Consider the following 18783-nt stretch of genomic DNA (forward strand, 5'->3'; position numbering starts at 1 on the left):
TCTTCACAGGGACTCTGGGAGTCAGAACTTAGTTCCCCACACTTGTACAGTAAGCCTAAGTCATCTCTCTGGCCCCGGCCTTTTTCTTCTTCTAGAAGCCTATGCCCCAGATTTCTCCAATCTAGTGGTTTGTACTGTATGTGTAGGGCTGGGGTTCCACGCAGCTCCAGGAGCCACATTTGGGAGCGGGAAATAGAACACTGTTCTGAAGCCTCCTTCACCATGGACTTTGGGGCTTTTTATTCATCCAGGTAAGAGTGTGTTTAAAAAGCGTCAGTGTTTTAGGAAAAAATTAGGACCCACTATTTCAGTTCCCACTTCTTTCCTATCCAATCCTCAAGTCAGTGGTGCGCCTCTTTTCCATCACAGTTGGTGGAGGGTTGGGTTCCTTTTGTTTCAACAGATGGTTGTGGCTGTTGACTGCAAAGGTCTTCTGTTGTGTGATATTTTATTTGTGTTCTGACAAATAAAGCTTGCTTGGAGTCAGAGGCAGAGCTAGCCGCTAGTTAACCATAGAGGTCTGGAGGTCTGTACAGAGAGGAAACGGGAAGTGATAAGGCAGGGTGGAAACAGAATCTCGGATCTTTTGGTCAGAGGAATGGAAGAGGTAGGAACTGATTGTGACTGCTCCCCTGCTTCTCTGATCTCTCGGGGTTTTACCCCGATTTTATTGGTAAGATTAATTAGGTTTATGCTTCAGTTTGCTCCATGCAAATGAGGACGTGGAAATGGCTCTGGTTGTTCTGAATGAAGCATGCTGAAACACTGGCTATATATACATCCTCATCTGGGACTCCCATAGACCCGGTCACCGTACAGGGGCATGAAAGGAGCGCACCATTCTTCTCCAACAGTGGTGTGTCACGTCAAATATGCATCCCCGCTCTGGGTGACAGGATAATATCTCCTTGTTATAATTTGGCTGAGATGATGGTGATGCGAATTTCTTTGGGGTCATTTAATATTAGAAACTGAAAAGACCCAGAGACTACCCTACTGATCACAGAAGTCATGGCTGATCACAGGAATGCCAGACCTTGTGGGTTTATCTAAGCCAATGTATTCCGTCTCTCTGTGCTAACTAATTCGGTAGGATCAACCCTGGGGACAAAGGTTATTTTTTTTTATTTTTTCAGATTGTGAAATCTTGAAAGGTGCCTCGTCGGCTAACTCAGCAGGAAAGTAGGACCTTTGGTTGGTTCAATGCTTTCCCAGGACAGGCTGCCTGGCCATAGAGAATGCTGGGAAGTGAAATAAAGCAGAGAGTGCCCTATGACCTAGACGAGGAAACGGGAGGTGGGGGGTGATGGACAGCGTGGGGAGCCATAAGCGGATCCCTGTGGTAGTTGTGATGCTGGTGGCTGTGAAGGGGACATTTGGTATCAGTTGCTCTTCCTCTGCAGCGCTGTCCCTAACATGGGGTGGGTGTAAAAATATAGGGCTTTCCAAAGGGAGGATCAAACAGAAGCTGCAATATTCACCAGAGATGTTTTTATTTTTGGTCTCTGCTAGTCACTCAGCTTCACTAGAAAGCAAACTTGGCATCTGTCTAAGAAATGTGAGATGGCAAGTCAGACTCACTTCTGTCGGAGAATCCTCGCCACGTCCCACTACCACACGCTTCTGAGTCCAGGCTCATCCCTGGGCTCAAAAGCAAAGTGAGATCCACAATGTCATCGCAGGGTTGACCTGAGCATAGTTTTCAGATCCCCTGTAAGTACTGATTAGAAAAAAAAAAATGTCGAGTAAAATGATCCATATCCAACAGGTCCAAACGACTTGTATTAAGCAATGCAGAACCTAGATAAAATATATATTTCCAGGAGAAAAGAAAATAATCCAGGACAGGGTTGGCTCAAAGGGGCTAAGGCAGAGAGTCTAACCATCAGCTGCTGTAAGCTTCTGGATTTTCTGTTTCTCAGACCCAGAGACAATTTGTACCCTAACACTGCTAAATAGCCATGGACAGTAAAGATGGGTGTGAGCATTGAATGGGTAGTTCTTTATGTATGGATCTTTAAAAATATATTTACTTAAGGCGGGCGGTGGTGGCGCACGTCTTTAATCCCAGCACTCGGGGCAAGCGGCGGATCTTGTGAGTTGAAGCCTGGCTACCAAGTGAGTCAGGAAAGGCGCAAAGCTACGCAGAGAAACTGTTCGAAAAACCAATATATATATATATATATTTACTTCTCTATTGGAATAGTGTGATGAGGGCAGTGTAACAGTTCAGGATGGTGGGGGCACTCTGGAGAGATTCCGCTGGAAGCCAAGAGCAAACACTGTCTGTTTACTGCTGGTGAAACCAAGTCTGTCTCATTCGTAGCTACAGCCATCCATCTGGCTTTTAGGAGCATCGGTAATCACTGGGAAAACCCAGAATAATGATTCTTTCCAAGAATGGTCTTTAGTTCTCATCAAAAGATTTTGCCTGAAGTGGCTGCCAGGGTCTCCAGGGTCCCCATCGGATGCAGCATCTCTCCAGGGTTGAGGTCAATGACAGTGGATGTGAGCATATCAATGGGTGATGTATTATTTCCTGATACAAACTGTCCCCAAAGATCAGGCACCTCTCGGTTTAGAGTCTTACGGTCCTAGACTAGCGGTTCTCAACGTGTGGGTTGCGACCCCCTTGACAAGCCTCTATCACCAATTCATAATGGTAGCAAAATTAAAGTTATGAAGTAACAGTGAAAATAATTTTATGGTTGAGAGGTCACCACAGCATGGGGAACTGCGTTAAAGGGTCACAGCATTAGGGAGGTTGAGAACCACTGGCCTAGATCAGTGCATGCTATGAAAATCAAATGGAAGTTTATGAGAACACAACAAACCACCTTGCTCTTCGATGATCAGAGGGGTGAGCACTGTGGTCCCCATTTCGCAGGTTCATGAAGGCCCAGGACAGCTGTGCTCCACGTCACATAGGTGGAATTGAGGGTGGAACCAAGAACATCTGGTTCCCATTCCAGGGCACTTTCTATGGCCTGGTTTTTTTTTTTTCTAAAGGTTTATTTAGTCATGTAATTTATGTGTATGGGTACTCTGTCTGTATGTACATCTGCACACCAGAAGGTGACATCAGACAGTTGGGAGCTGCCATTTGGGTGCTGGGAATTGAACTCAGGACCCTTGGAAGAGCAGTGAGTGCTCTTAACCACTGAGCCACCTCTTCAGCTCCTTTATGGCCTATTTTATCTCTGGTTGCTCTATATGGAATTATACTTACCAGTTAGGGATGACCCCTCACCTCAAAATACTGTAACATGGCAGATGTCAAGGGAGGCAGAAATTAGCCCAGCCATAACCATTGCAACCATCAGAAGTTTGCTGGGCCACATCTGATCCAGTCTTGTGTTTGGAATTCAGGTGGTCAGCCATTGATGTATCTTTTTAAAAAGTCAGTGCTGTTTTTATGCCAATGGAGAAAGGGGATTTAGAAATTAGGATGAAATTTGGATAGTCTGTCTGCCTGTGAGATCCTCTGGAGAAGGGTATTTTAGGTTAGGTAAATCTAATTCTACTGACCGACATGGACTTGGGAAATCTATTCATTCATACATAAACATTATTGAGAGAGCACTGAACATACACACTCAAACACAAGAGGCACCAGTTCTGGTGGATCTTACATCTCATGGAGGGAAGTGATTGTTGACACTCAGAAATCGGAGTTTGTGCTGGGGTCTGAATACGGACGTGAGTCCCTGGAAGGGGGACTGGGTCAAAGGGCTTGGAATGGCTGTATCTGTTAATTCAATAGCATCTACTGGCTGCCTTGTTCTTCCCCAAAGTCAAAAACCATAAGAGAGAGATGAATGAGACATATCTGTCCAAGAGTTCAGTCTCCAAGCACAGGATAACTTATTATGGAATGGTGCCTATCAGAGGCAAAGAGGAAGACAGAGCAAAGAGCAAGGACTCTCTTGAAGACCCCAAGACACTTGTTGAAAGAACCTTACCTTTAAGCTGGTTATAAAAGAGAAGTCAAAGCTTGTTCAAAAGAGGGAGAAGAATATTCTAGGCAAAGGGACTCATCTGTGTGGAAACACAGAGTGAACAAGGTATGCTTATGAAACTGAGTGGGTTTATATGGTTCAATGGCAGAGAATCAGAGCAGGAGGTTGACGATGAGCAATAAGTCTGGGGAAGTTGGCAGAGGCCAAATCCCACAGGGCCATAAGTCATCTGCTGAGAACTGTGACACTTCTCCACTGAGGACGGGAAGCAATGGCAGAGTTTTACATAGCAAAGTCTGATTAGACATACATTTTTAAACCTATAAATCTAACACCTATGGGAAGCACAGGTCAGAGCTGGGCCGACTGGAAGCAGAAGAGATTGCCTGAGATAATGCTTTAATAACCAGGGCAGCAAACAGAGATGCAAGCACAGGCATGGCAGGAAAGAGGTAGAGAGATGACCTGGGGAGTCACACAGCCTGTGGGATGGATGCGATGAGTGGTTAGGAGCACTCATTGCTCTTCTAAAGGTCCTGAGTTCAATTCCCAGCAAAACAAAAGGGGACCCAAGGGTATGCTTTGGCAAAGATATCCAAAACAAAAAGACCATCGCAAGCTGAAAGTCTCAGCAGAGGGGCAAAGGCTGTCTCTAAAGCAAGGGCTTGTATCAAGAGAAACAAGTCATTGTATACCACAGAGATGAGGAGTGCCAGCGAAGGTTGATCAGGGTCTTAGGGGGGGGGGGGAGATCTTTCATAGCACACAGGTGGTTCCTCTGAACTGTGACATAGAGGAAGATGTTGAAGGCATTGGGCCAGTCCTGCAAGGGTTGGTGGCTGATTGGAAGAAGGGAGATGATAAGGAAAGGTAAGAAGCTTTAGTCCATGCCCAGGATTCTGCTGAAAGTTGGGTCAGATTTGAAGCAGATTTGGAGGTCCATAGGAAGAGCTGAAGCTGTGGGGTTTCCCGTGTTAATGTGGGAGGGATGCTCAGAGAAGAGGTGGCTTAGGGACATAGGACAGGTGACATTAAACATTTAAGGAACCAATGGAGACAAAATGGGAAGAACAGGAGAAACTGAGTCTCTGATGTCAGAGTGGTGGCATCTGGACTGACAGGAGTGACAAGATGGAATGGTCTGGGACCCACGGCCACATCTCTCTGTTTCTTACTAACTTTGCATTCTTACATGAACTTCCCCCCATCCCTGTTCATCCTCTGTGAAGAACAACATCACTGGAGGCTGGTTGAGAGGACCCAGAGGGCGCATGTCGATGGTAGCTCCTCAGAACTATCAGTGCCCAGGATAGGAGACACTTGATCAGAGTGCAGTCCCCTTCAAGTGGGCAGTGAGCAAAGGTTGGCCAGCTGTTCCACAATCAGAATTCACGGCTGAGACAGAGACGGAGCCTGAACCCGGCTTCCTTGTACGATCTGCTCTTATTTTGAGCAGCATCTTTTCTTGGAGGTTCATGGTTCCCTTTGCCAAGATCTGATTATACCTGACTTCCACCTGTCTCCTCTTCAGTCCTCTCTCTAATGACGCTGTCTTCCGTTGCTGAAGTTGACAGAACCTCCCAGCAAACAAATGGGGCATTCTCTGCTCCAGTGGGTCACGTTATTAGGACTTAATAAGAGAAAATTAATTAAGAGCTTTGGCACCAAACATAATTTTTAATCATTCCACAGACCTAAGAGACTGACCATCAAGAAGTCAATTCTAAAGTCAACACTGCAAAAATGAGGATGTCACCCTTGTCGCGTGTATTTGTCACTTGTGAGTGGAGTGCTGTAGCTAGAGTTTTCCTGCCTTGCCCACAGTCAGGACAAATCTTTGTCACCCGCCAGTCCCACAGCCGCTCAGACCCAACCAAGTAAACACAGAGACTTATATTGCATACAAACTGTATGGCCGTGGCAGGCTTCTTGCTAACTGTGCTTATAGCTTAAATTAATCCATTTCCATAAATCTATACCTTGCCACGTGGCTGGTGGCTTACCGGTGTCTTCACATGCTACTGGTCATGGCGGCGTCTGGCAGTGTCTCTCTGCCTCAGCCTTCTACTTCCCAGAATTCTCCTCCCTCCTTGTCCCACCTACTTCCTGCCTGGCCACTGGCCAATCAGTGTTTTATTTATTGACCAATCAGAACAATTTGACATACAGACCATCCCACAGCAGAGTGTGGTCAGGGAAAGAAGAAGAGAGGTCACTTCCAAACCTTTAACAATAGAAGATCAGAGCAGCTGTTAGGTGTAGAAACAGCTGTTGTCATAGTTTCTTCTCGGTGCGGTCCCCTGAGGTTCCATCTTGTACTGTGTAGCTATCTAGCCCCCAGCCTTAAAACATACAGAGATTTCAATGGGAATAGGAGAAGGACAAAAAGACTGTGAAACATTTGTAGTTTTGAATCTAACTTTAGAGCCAGTGAAATGGTTCAGTGGATAAAGGCAGCCTGGGATCCACATGATGGAAGGAGAGAACTGACTCCAACAAGATGTCCTCTGACCTCCACACACATGCCTTAGCATGCACACACACACACACACACACCACACACACACACACACACACACACACACAAATAAATTTAAATCTTAACTTTAGTTCAGATTAACTCATTCTTGGTAGAAATGATTCCACCTGTCAAGCCTGTTCATTCCCTGTTTAGGAAACTGAATGGAAAACAGAGGCAGCCTGGTCCAAGAGAGCCTAGAAACACCAGATTAGTCGCCTAATTAGTATCTGGCCTTAGGCACACTTCCTCTCAACAAACGGTTTCCTCATCTATAAGACATGAGTGTTGAACCTACTAATCTCTGAGTTCCTCCCACCTAGGATTTAGAACTTACATAGAGAGTAAAATAATGGTAAAGTTCTCAAAGGCCAACAACTGGCTGTAAGGCATCCCCAGGAATGTTGGGCTGGGCATGAGAAGTATCAGCTTCATAAATGGATGAGAGGGTGGGTGGTCTGTATTCTGTAATCTGCAGGGAGTTTGTCCAGTGTCTGGATTAATGTTGACTCATATCTTACCACCCAAAGCTTCCTGTACACGGTCATCTCTCTCCACAGCTAGGTTGCTGGATGGCACTGAGATTGAGGATGATGGAACTAGAAGAAAATTTGCCATGTGAGCACCATCCACTCCAAAGGATACCCCACAAAGAGGCACTTCACTCTTCCAGATGTACCCACAAGCCCAAAATACTTTAGGAACACATCTTAGGGACTGTTCTCAGCATCAGACAGATCCAGGAATGCTGCGTCTGTCTATTAGTGGGCTTGTGATAAAGAACAGACCCAGCTGAATAAATAACATGGATGCTCAAACCAGTTAATACATTTTGGGGATGCCATGGTACGTGGCATCAAGCCACAAACTGCTCTTCGATGAAGGTGTATTTGTTAGGAAACTTCAGCAACCAACTTCGTCCCATCATCAGCGGTTTTAATCCAGCGAGGTTCCAGAGCAGCAAGAGACTCCCCTCCACACAATCACCCCGGGAGCTAAGCCCCTCCCACTCTGTAGCCTCATGGTCTTTAGGCTTTTCAGCTTGTTGCTTCTATCCAGTAGAAAAGGGACCTTGAAGGAAGCAGGCCCTCCTCTAACGTGTCCATTCAATGCCTATTTCTTAAATGTTGGCCCGAGTCTGTTCACACTCCCACCAGAGATCTGGCCTCTCCTAGTTCAGAAAGGGGACAGGAAATGCCATCCCGTCCCAGTGGCAGCTGTATGTGGAGGGGTGACCATGGTGGACTGCTAGCCATCTCTCATCACCGAAAGCCCATCCCAGTGAGAAATTTCTAGAAAGGTTCTGAGCTATGATAGTCTGACATAAGATAAACACCCCAGCTCCCGAGTATCACCTGTTTTAAGTCTCAAGGATTCGAAGAGCCCAAATTCTCCAAGGATACAGACTATGTTGGTTATTTTTGCGTTACTGTAACCACAATGCCTGACAGAAACAACTTAAACCAGAGATGCTTGTTCTGGCATTGGGTTTTAGAGGCTGCTGTCCATGCTGGCAGGAAAGACACTGAGGTGGGGGTGACTATCCACCATAGTGGGAGTATGTTTGTTCATATGATGGCAGACAGGGAGCAGCAGAGAAAGCAGGCTGGGAACGGGGGCGCATATAACCTTCAAAGCCCTCTCCACCATGACCTACTTCTGCCAGCCAGGCCCCACCTCCTAATGGCTCCACAGCCTTCAAAACAGCCCCCCAAGCAGGGATCTGAGAACCTGCGGGGGACATTTCAGATTCAAACAATAACCCAGAGTTTGGGTATGTCTGCCTACACAAACAACTTTTTAAATTTATAATAACATATGTGAAGCACAGCCCGGCTGTGCCTGAGACGCATGAAGATATCTCTCCAGAGAGCATGAGGTGGCCTTGCCAATCTGGCGTCCCCAGACACGCCAAAAATAGCTGGTTATATTTACTTATCCATTATTTATGTAAGATGAAATCATGTGATATTTATTTAGTAATGATGATAAAATAATAACTAGCATCCATTATGCATTGTGTTCTAAGTACTCTGAAAAATGCTTCACATGCTGTAGGGTTCTTTTTCTTTTTAATCTTCTTTACCCCATGCAACTCCATGGCACGGCTGCTTTTACAGTCCCCGTCTCCCTGACAGGAAAACCAAGAACGAGGGGCAGCTCTCACAGAGTCTGCTCTAGAGCACAAGTTCCTGGTGGCCACGGTTAAAACAATGCATCACACATTCAAACACACATCGCACACGAGATCTTATTAGTGACGCTAATAGAAATTGTATATAAACATATACAATTAAAAGGAGAGTTACCTTCTCCGTACTTGTTTGAGAGGTGTGCACATGACCTGGAACATGGAGAAGGAAGGAGCATCAGGTACATGGCGCTGCTCTGATCTAGATACTCTAGAGTGATGCCCCACTTCATAGACAAACTGTGTGTCCTTGGACAAGATGCTTAGCCTCCCTGAGCTCAGTCTCCTCTTCTACGAAACAGAGCTGAGATGGCTCACCTCATAGGTAAGTTTCTGTGATAAACAGCTCCTTTTGAAAAGCCCTTTTAGAGTGGCAGGACATTGTAAGCTTCCAAGACACACAACCATCCCTGTGACTTTCACCGTCACCACGGCCTTCATCAACACCTCTAAGCGTTGATACCACCCAGTGTGGCTGAAGAATGCCATGGCTATAGAGTAAGAGCTCTCAGCTTCAGAAAGGAACCCTGCAGAAAACTCCCCAGTTGCACAGATCCGTACAGAAATGGTCCCTTCAGTGATACCAGTGCATATCGGAGACTCCAGATTTTCCCTCCCTTCTCCAGTCCTATTGTGTAACGCTTACTCCACTCCCAGGCATTTCACCCTTCTATTCCTCTCCTCAGAAGAGGCTTCTCATAGGTCTGTGTTGCCCGGGGTAAGCAGAGGGGAGGCAATGGTTCTGACTCCGAAGCCTCAAGACACACTCTGTGCGTTGACCAAAGGCAATCAGCCCCATCAGGAGCCCGCTAGGGTGAGCGCTCTGGAAGAAGTCATGTAAAGGAGACACTGCCCTTCAGTGCCCAGGCACCAAGCTAACACGGAAACAATGGCTTCCCTCGACCCTCATCCAACACTCTTGGCATCTTTTGTCTTTTGATTCTGGATTGCTGGGGTCCTTCAAGTCAACGTGAGTCTGCCCAAGGGAGGGACCTGGCTCCCACGGTCCCCACTTCTCCGGGCAGGCCCTCAGCAGGGCGTTGTGGCCACACAGTGAGAAGCATGAAGACAGGCCCTGGAGAGTCTGTCCTCAGCAGATAGACAACAATCTGATCTCTGCCAGAAGCAACCCTCTGAGGCCTCCAAAGTATTTCCTGTTTCCCCTACATTGCATATTTCTTCTCTACTTGCCTGCTACTGTCTTTAGTGTGAGTTCCAGGGCTGGGTCTTTGAGGGGTGCAGTCTAGAAAGTGAGTGTTTGACCACTGTGGGTGGGGCTTCAGGGAGAGACACAAAGTCAGACCTCACTGTCTGGCAGAGGGAAAATATTGTGGTTTGAACGTGACTACCCCCATAGGCTCATGTGTTTGAACTTGTTTGTTTATTTTTGTTTTTTCAAGACAGGGTTTCTCTGTGTAGTTTTAGAGCCTGTCCTGGAACTTGCTCTGTAGACCAGGCTGGCCTCGAACTCACAGAGATCCACCTGGCTCTGCCTCCCGAGTGCTGGGATTAAAAGCATGTGCCGCCGCTGCCGCCGCCGCCGCCGCGGCTGCCACCACCGCCCAGCCTGTGTTTGAACTTTTGATCCCTAACTGGTGGCACTGTATGGAAAGGTTGTGGAGCCTTTAGAAGGTGCAGCCTGGAGCGTTATAGCCTGGCCCCACTTTCGGCTGCATCCACTTACTCCTTTGGATGCAGTGTGCCATCGCCCCTTCCTCTCTTAAACTGCTTCTTGCCTGGTATTTGGTCCCAGTAATGAGAACATAATATAGGAAGCCTTCGAGGGAACTGATGGGGAAGGGAGGCCCCGAAGGGAGAGCTGACTCCACGCCCGTAGAACCAGTCGGTGTCCAGAGCACCTTTCCCACCTCTGTGTTATTATTCTCCATACACGATGGCTCCTCCTGACCACGGAGGGGAGGCATTCCACAGAAGAGCAGATGCTCATGGGGACAGGTTGGCAGTGAAGGAGAAAGAAGACAGACAAGTGTCCTGTGGTCTTCCTCCAATGACCGATCCCTTTCATGTAGCCTCGATGGTCGTGCCAGCCAAGTCAGCACTCAGGATTCCTCACCTCATCGGGTCTCATAAAGACTCAAGGAAGGGAACACCAGTTCCAACTTGCTGATGAGAAACTGAGGCCCGCAATGAGCAAGTCCCTTGCTGAAGGCTTGCAAGGGGCAGATGTACCTACTACTCTATATACGCTCGCTAGCAGGCGAATTGACTCTCAGTCGTGGGGACCGAGGGTCTTTGGGTTTGGAAGTGGCCATTTCTACCATTGCCCTACGTTTTAACATCTGTCACATCTGGAGAGAGCATTTTTTTTTCAAATTTACATGTAAGTGTGTGTGTGTGTGTGTGTGTGTGTGTGTGTGTGTGTGTGTGTACAGTGTCAGAGCTGAGATTATAGGCATCTGCCACACATCTTTTACATGAATGTTGAGGATCCAGAATCAGTTCTCCATGCATGCACAGCAAACACTTTACTGTCTAGGTCTCTTCCTCCTCTTCCTTCTCTTTTTTTTTTTTTAAAAATAAAACTCTAGCCAGGAGGTGGTCATTCGTGCCTTTAAGACCAGCACTCAGGAAGCAAAGACAGGAGGATCTCTGAGTTCAAGGTCAGCCTGGTCTATAGAGCAAGTTCTAGGACAGCCAGGGATACACAGAGAGACCCTGTCTGGGGAAAAAGAAAAGAAAAGAGGAAAAATAAAATGTAGTGTTTTCTGTGCAGTAGCGGGCAAGGACAAGCGCTGTGTCTAGGCAGGGACAAGCGCTGTGTCTAGGCAGGGACAAGCATTCTGTCTAGGCAGTCTTGCTCATTATAGCCCACCATGGCCACTATCAGTATCACCTGAGGCTTCTTTGAGATGCAGATTCTCAGGCCTGGCCCCAGACCTACTGAGTCAGGCTTTCTGGGGATTCAGCCGGGAACCTGTGAGTTACCATGCTCTCTGAAGATTCTGATACACACCCAACAACTTTTATACCACTTAAGTCAGGCAAGAGATGAGGGTCTGAAGGTGAATTCTGGGTCACCGAGGGGGTTAGAGGCTTCCCTGTAGACTTACTCCTCAACTTGGCTTGACCTGTTATTGGACACATGGTGGGAAGCAGGGCTGCGCCCCAACCCCACCCCGCAATGGCAGGGGCTCGGAGACCTGCAGAGTGGACACTCAGAAAAGACAACGTTGGGTCAAGTTGTGTCTCTCTGCTCACAGGAAAAATCCAATGGTCAGAACGCACCAAGGAAAGGCCGGGATGCTTTTTAGAGAACGCCTGGTTGTTGCTATGGTGATAGGGTGTGGAGGAGCTAGCCAAGCGGGACTGCCCACTGGTGGTGGTGAGCAGCCTTCTTCCCATTCCTCGGAGTCTGAGAGAAAGGCCGTTTCAGCTGAAGAGAAGCATAAGGGGAGAGAGAGACGATGAAAGAAGCGTCTAACAACCCATAGAACCTATAACCCTGCGAGGAGGAGGAGGAGCCCAAAAGTTGGAGACCCTTTAGAGAGGCGAAATGTCTATTCTTCCGAAAGACCACAAATACAGCCAAGATCCGGGTACATTGCAAGTAATTACTCAGTAGCTGTTAAAGTGCATAGAAAATCCCGGGGAAGGACTCAGTTAAAATTCACATTTCTTGCCTCCCTCCTCCCTCCCTCCCTCCCTCCCTCCCTCACTCCCTTGTGCTATTTTTTTTTTTCTTCTTTTCTTGTTTGTTTTTGAGTCAGGGTCGCATGAAGCGCATGCTGGTTCCAAACTCTCTCTCTGTGGTCAGCGATGACCTTAAGCTCCCCGACCTCCCGCCTCTTCCTGTCACATGCCGGGATTGCAGGTCTGCACCACCACAGTGGTTCATTCAGTCAGGACTGGGGATTAAACCCGGGGCCTGACCAAGGCCTGGCGAGTAGAGCTGCATCCGGGTCCTCTCTTTCTCCTCTATCTCAAGCTCTTCACCCTTTGCTCGCCTGAATTTCCACTCCTTTTTCAGGCCACCGCTCTCTTCCGACTCTCAGGCTTCTTGGCCCACCTGGGTGGATGCCCTCCTAAGCCTGGTCATCTTCCTTGTTTTTAAAAACCACGTCCTCCATGCAAGGACTCAATCATTATTTCGGCGAAGCAGGAGTGGGTGGAGGCGCGGGACGGGGGGGGGTGGGGGCGGTGGCGGTGGTGGTTGCTAAGGGGAGTGAATGGAAATGAGGCAGTTTATGTTTCTCCAACTTTTCCCAAATAAGTGTTATCTAGAAAAACAGGTGCACTCCTCCCTGCTCAGCCACTTATCCGTTAAAACGGTTTAATTACTGCCTGAACACGAGACAGGCAATTAAAAGGCAGGATTCAAACCAAAAACTTAAGGCACCCTCTTCAATCAGAGTAAAATTGTCTGATCGAGAGGCTAATTAAGAATGGAGTGTAGCGATGCCAGCCAGAAATTTTGTCTGGGGCCATAAAAGCCCCCGGTTCTCTGTACCCGGGGCCCAGGCTCCTCCCTAGTGAGTCCCTGTCATGTTCCTGGTGCTGCATTGGCTGTGGAGACTCAGCCGGAGCCTGTAGCCTGGACAACGGCGCTAGGCCACACGCGAACAAGGCACGTGGGACAAACAGATGAACGAGTAGCTTCAGTACCGATGGCGTACAGGTACACGTTTAAGGGTACACAGACGTAATGGGCACCCTTGGGAACAGAGGGGAAGCCTCTTTGTCCAGCACCCATCACTACCACCATACAGATCCCCATGCCAGCCCTGGGACCTGGGGTGTCAGCAAATGGCGCCCTCATCACCCACCTATGACAGCCAGAACCTTCACAGTCGTTCAGAGGCTTCTCTGTGCTCACAGCTCGTCTGTCTGCAAGTCTGTCAGCTCTACCTGTGACGCACATCCTGCGTCTAAAGACGTCTCATCACTCCATGTGTCCCCAGCACCGGTCACCGGTTCCCACCTTCAATGCTGTGTCATTTCCTGCTTCGTTGGAGATTTCTATTCTCGCCCCTTTGGGGGCACCAGTGAATTTTCTTAAGAGCAGATCTGTCCATGTCCTTCCCTCTTCTAAATCCACTCAGGCCATTCCCACTATACTGGAGAAATGTAAGACATGATCATATCTGGGGTTCTGCCCGCCACCTCCTCCCCTCTCCACACCCAAATGTTTGCGCTGTGTTAGCCATGCTGACCTCAACTCCATGGCCTTTCTCTTCCTTCTTTCTAAAACAAGACCCCAGATGCCTACAGCCAAGGGCTGTTTAACCCTATTTCATCTTCCTCCCAGCATGTGCCAGTACAGGAAAAGGGTCTAGTTGGTTTATTTGCATGTCTCCTACGTGCCTTCTCACTTAAATCTAAGTTCTCCAACAGCAAGACTTCCTGTCTCAGGCACCTCAGGATCCCAAGTGCTTTGCACACAATAGGCCTTCAATTGCTATCCATTTGCCTTGTCGCCTTGTATGTGGTTTGTTTGTGTGTGGCTTGCTAGATGTGGCTCCCACTTTATTTGACCAATATAACTGCAAGAACGTTCACTCTGCCAGGGGGATTTGTATTTCAGTAGCAGAGGCTATGCAAAGAGCTAAGAAAAGGAGTTTCAGATGTCTGTCATTCAGCAGGATTGGAATGACCACAGGATCCCATTGATGTTGCCTTTTAAAGGTGCAAGATTCATTCAACACCTGCTAAGCACAGGGCGTCATGAATATGCAATACAGGGAGGGAAAAAATATTTACATTATGACTTAATTGGGGACTTTGAATTGTGTCAAGTCAGGAAGGGGGCAGGATGGAGCAGAAGCAGACAAAGGCGTTTCATGCAGATCTCCACGATTTCATGATCTTCTTCCTTCTGGTGACTCACGGAGCCCGGGGAACCTGGAGTTGCCCTGGCGTCAAGTGGCTGAGAGCTGGAAGGTAGATTTGGCTTTCTTCCACAGTTACTTGCCTTCTTTGCTCAGTCTTTGTTTTCTTCTCTTCCTGCCAGGTCTCATCATCCACGAAGGACCCTCCGTATACCGCATCTTTAAACGATGGCAGGCCGTCAACCAGCAGTGGAAAGTGCTGAACTATGACAAGACAAAAGACTTAGAGGATCAAAAATCAGGAGGCAGGACAAACCTGCGGACTTCCTCATCAACCCAAGCCAATATCCCCTCCACGGAAGAGGAGGCAGCCAGCCCTCCTGCCCGTGAAGAGGGCCCCACCAGGGCTGCCAGCCACCCCTCAGGCCCTGGATCCCAACACCACTGTGCTTACACCATCCTGCACATCCTGAGTCACTTGAGACCTCACGAACAGCGGAGCACGCAGGGCGGCAGCCGAGAACTCGTCATGAGAGTCACCACGGTGTGAAAGGAGGCCGGGGAGGAAGGCTGAGACCACACACACACACACACCCCAGGAAAGCGGCTGGGCCAGGAGGGGCCCAGGAAGCAGGAATGGGAGGCAGAAGTCCGGCCGTGGGTGGGGGGCCTCGAGGGAGCCTGGAGCAGAGGGGAGCCACGGGGAGGCTGCCTGCTGGAGAGCGCCTGTGATTTCCAGTCTGTTGGGTTTCACAGACTGCACAACGGTGGGCGGGACAAATGGAACCCGCCCCCAGAAAACGCTCCTCCCTGCAGAATGACAAGTAGCAAGGCACCCAGAAAGGGCTGGGCAGAAAACGGCGGCGGCGGCGGCGGCGGCCGGTACCCGAGGTACCTGCTGCCCCTGTGGGTTGTGAGGGCAGCAAAAAGAACAAGCCAAGGCCACCCGTGGCGTGGACCAGCTTTTGTAACCCGCACCTCTCTCTCTCAGTCTGGGGTTTGCTCCTCCCTGGGTGCTGCTTCCCAGCCCTGGGTGCCCCAGGGAGAGAGTGGGACCTTGTGAGCTGGTACCCCTACCATGCTTGGGGGTGGGGGTGGGGGGTGGGAGGCTGCACTCTGCAAAGTTCCAGTGACTCAGATGGCTTCACGGACCCCCCGGAGACCGCTCCAGAAGGGAGCTGCGGATATGCCAGAGAGATGGGGCTGTGTCCCCCAGAGAGAACTCTCCTAGCTGTAACTACGAGTATCACGTGAGCTCAAAGAAGGCTGAGGTTTGGGGATGGGCATCTATCTTTCTGTTCCCTTGTTTATTTTATGGTGATATGGGCTCAAAGATGTTTACAGGATGGGGGACTCTTCACACACATACCTGTGTGCGTGTGTGTGTGTGTGTGTGTGTGTGTGTGTGTGTGTGTGTGTGTGTAGAGTGAAGTATGGATTTCTCATGAGTATCTCAAGCACACAACTGCTGCTGCGGCGTCAACCTTCAAATGCCAGGCCAGGGATAATTCGCCCCACTACTGAGCCTCACCCACACCCAGGATAATGTAGTGCCATGTCCTTTGGGCCTTGGCATTCGAAAGGGTAGGCACACACACACACACACACATGCACATGCACACATGCACACACATGCACACACACATACACACACACACACACCCAGACCCTCCCACCTGGGTCTGCTGCAGTGTGGGGTGACGCTGGCCCGTGTATCTCAAGGAAGGAGTGAACACCGATCTAAGTATTCCTGGCCTCCTGGCACCGGCACCCTCCCTGAAGAGGCAGTTCGCTCGCCTTGTGCTCAGTGCGGTGCCGTGCGCACCTTGGTCCTCCCTGTGCGGCCGAGCACTCCAAGGAGCCAGTGGGGAGCACTGTCTCAGGAGCCGGCCCGTGTGTTCCGGGACCTGCCAGGGAAGGCCGCTGGGTGGTCACCCGCAGTTTCTTACCATCATGGCACAATGGACGCGCCTTCCTTGGGTATTAAAAGGACACTGTCGAGTACTTTTTTAAACTAGTTTTTAGGGTTTTTTAAAACTCTCTGTTATTTGTAATATTCTCTTAAAAGCTTGGAAATAAAATGTCTTTCCCTACCACGTGTGTCCCTTCCCCGAGGTTTCTTCCTTTTCCTCCCGTGACAGCCACTGTGGAAGAATTCAGTGTTTTTATTTCTTCTTTGAGAGTCCAGACACTAGGGCGGACAGGTGTGCTGCCCTCAGTATGTGTCATGTGTGTATTGACACATGGGTACTCGTGGTGTGTGTGCGTGTGCGTGTGCGTGTGCGTGTGCGTGTGCGTGTGCGTGTGTGTGTGTGTGTGTGTGTGTGTGTATCAGAGGTTGGGGCAGACAGGCATGCTGCCCTCAGAATGCATCCATGTGTGTGTTGATACATAGGTACACATGATGCATGTATATACATGGTGTGTGTGTGTATGTGTGTGTGTGTGTGTGTGTGTGTGTAAACCTGCATCAAAACAATGAGGTTCCTGGCTTTTTTTTTTCTTCTTCTTCTTCTTCTTCTTCTTCTTCTTCTTCTTCTTCTTCTTCTTCTTCTTCTTCTTTTTAGCAAATGGATTCCATCAGGCCCAAACAGAAACCACTCTCAAACTCTCCCAGATTACATACAGTCCAAGAACCCTGGAAGTATTAGTACGAGAAAGATCTCTAGGGAGCTCCACCCCTTGGGTCCATTTCAGAGAAGCTGAGAGACTCTGGGAGGTGGGGCCATATTCCCCTGAATACTTCCCTTTGAGCATCAGAGAACAGTCCCCAAATCAGCGTCCAGGGAAGGTGTGGGCAGAACTCAAGTAACAGAGATGGTTCCTCCCTTCACCCTGACCGGTCCCTCCTTCCTGACAGATGGTCAGGTAGCATCATCAGTGGGACATGCATCATGCATCAGCCATGGTCAGTGGGACATGCATCATCGTGCATTAGCCATTGGTAACTGTAGTTGGATGAGTAGTTAGTTGCTAGAAGGAGATCTCCTGATGGGTGAATTCTTTGCAAAGATTACTTCCCAAAGAAGCTTGCAATCCAGAGACTTAGAAAAGACACACTGAAACATAGAAAACTAAATGAAAGCTAACACTACAACTGAGCTGTCTTCTTTGAAGGGTCTGAAGGGCTGGAGCTTGGCTGGTTGGATGCATGCTTGGATGCGCAGAGCCCTGGGTTCGATCCCCACTGGGTGGTATACACTAGGTGGAGCATCACGCTTGTATTCCCAGCACTCAGGAGATAGAGATGCAAGGATCAGAAGTTCAAGGACAGTGAGTTCAAGGCCCACCTGGGATACATGGGACATTATCTAAAAACAACAACAACAAAAAATGAAGACAAAAAAAAAAAATAAGAGTTTGGGGTCTCAGTCATTTAACTTAAATACTTAAGGAGACTGTGGCTTATTGTTATGTGGATTTGCTTCTTTCAAAATAGTGTTCAAATACAGTGGAGTCTGCACACCATCAGAACTATGGTGGCTACCATGCTCTCTCTCTCTCTCTCTCTCTGGTGGGTCACAAGTCACTTCAGTATCTTATGGTTATTAAGAGATTTAAGAATCATTGTTCTGAATGTGTTGTACTGAAAGAGACTCAATTGATGAGAAATTCTCATAGAATACTGGGCTTGTGGTATCTAGATGATACAAGCTCAAGAGTGAAAAGTCCTGCTTTGTCTCGTTGATTGTTATATAATCAGGGTGTGTATATTGTTATATACAGCAGGGTCTGGTCCATCGTGATGCACAGTAAATTCTTCTAAATGAGTAAGACACCTGCTGGAGGAGTAGAGGTACCCCCTCCTTCAGTACCCAGGCGTCATGGCCCCTCTTCTCTCCACATACACTCTGCCTGTCAGGTCATTCGCAGTGTAGAAAGGAAAAGCCAGATTTTACTTTGCCCAACAGGATGGTAAGGTCCTCATCCCTCGGGGAGTAGGGCTTAGAGGTACCACGAATGGGATAAGATATTACCTAACATCCAAAGTTCTTACTCCATGCGAGGTAGTGAATTAAATGTCTGACATTTATCGATCAGTATTACAACAACCTGATCAAGTAGATGTCATGGCTGTCTTTATTCTACAGATGTGGACACTGAGGCAAAGAGAAGCAGCCTGCCCATGGCCACCAGCTAGTATGCCTGCCTGGGTAGTCTGGCTGAAACCATAACTACTTCATCATGCTTCCTTCGGACAGCTGGGGGCACCGGAAGGGAAACTTGCACCCAACAGGTGCCAAGATGCTGCCACAGTAGACGTCTGCAAGGGAAAATCTGGAGATGGTTGAAATTGGGGCTAAATAATAATAATAGTAATAATAATAA

The 18783-nt window shown here is 48.4% G+C and overlaps 1 protein-coding gene across 1 annotated transcript in view; it reads left to right on the plus strand.

Moving 5' to 3' along the window:
• The window catches only part of Marchf4 (membrane associated ring-CH-type finger 4), a 120565-nt gene extending 104018 nt beyond the window's left edge, over positions 1-16547 (plus strand). Inside the window, exon 4 of the mRNA XM_028870024.2 lies at positions 14637-16547. Coding sequence (XP_028725857.2) covers positions 14637-15004 — 368 coding nt within the window. The 3' untranslated portion in view covers positions 15005-16547. The remainder of the gene's footprint in view (positions 1-14636) is intronic.
• The last annotated feature ends 2236 nt before the right edge of the window (positions 16548-18783 follow it).

The sequence above is a fragment of the Peromyscus leucopus genome, chromosome 13 (genome assembly GCF_004664715.2).
Source record: "Peromyscus leucopus breed LL Stock chromosome 13, UCI_PerLeu_2.1, whole genome shotgun sequence".
NCBI classification, from domain to species: domain Eukaryota; kingdom Metazoa; phylum Chordata; class Mammalia; order Rodentia; family Cricetidae; genus Peromyscus; species Peromyscus leucopus.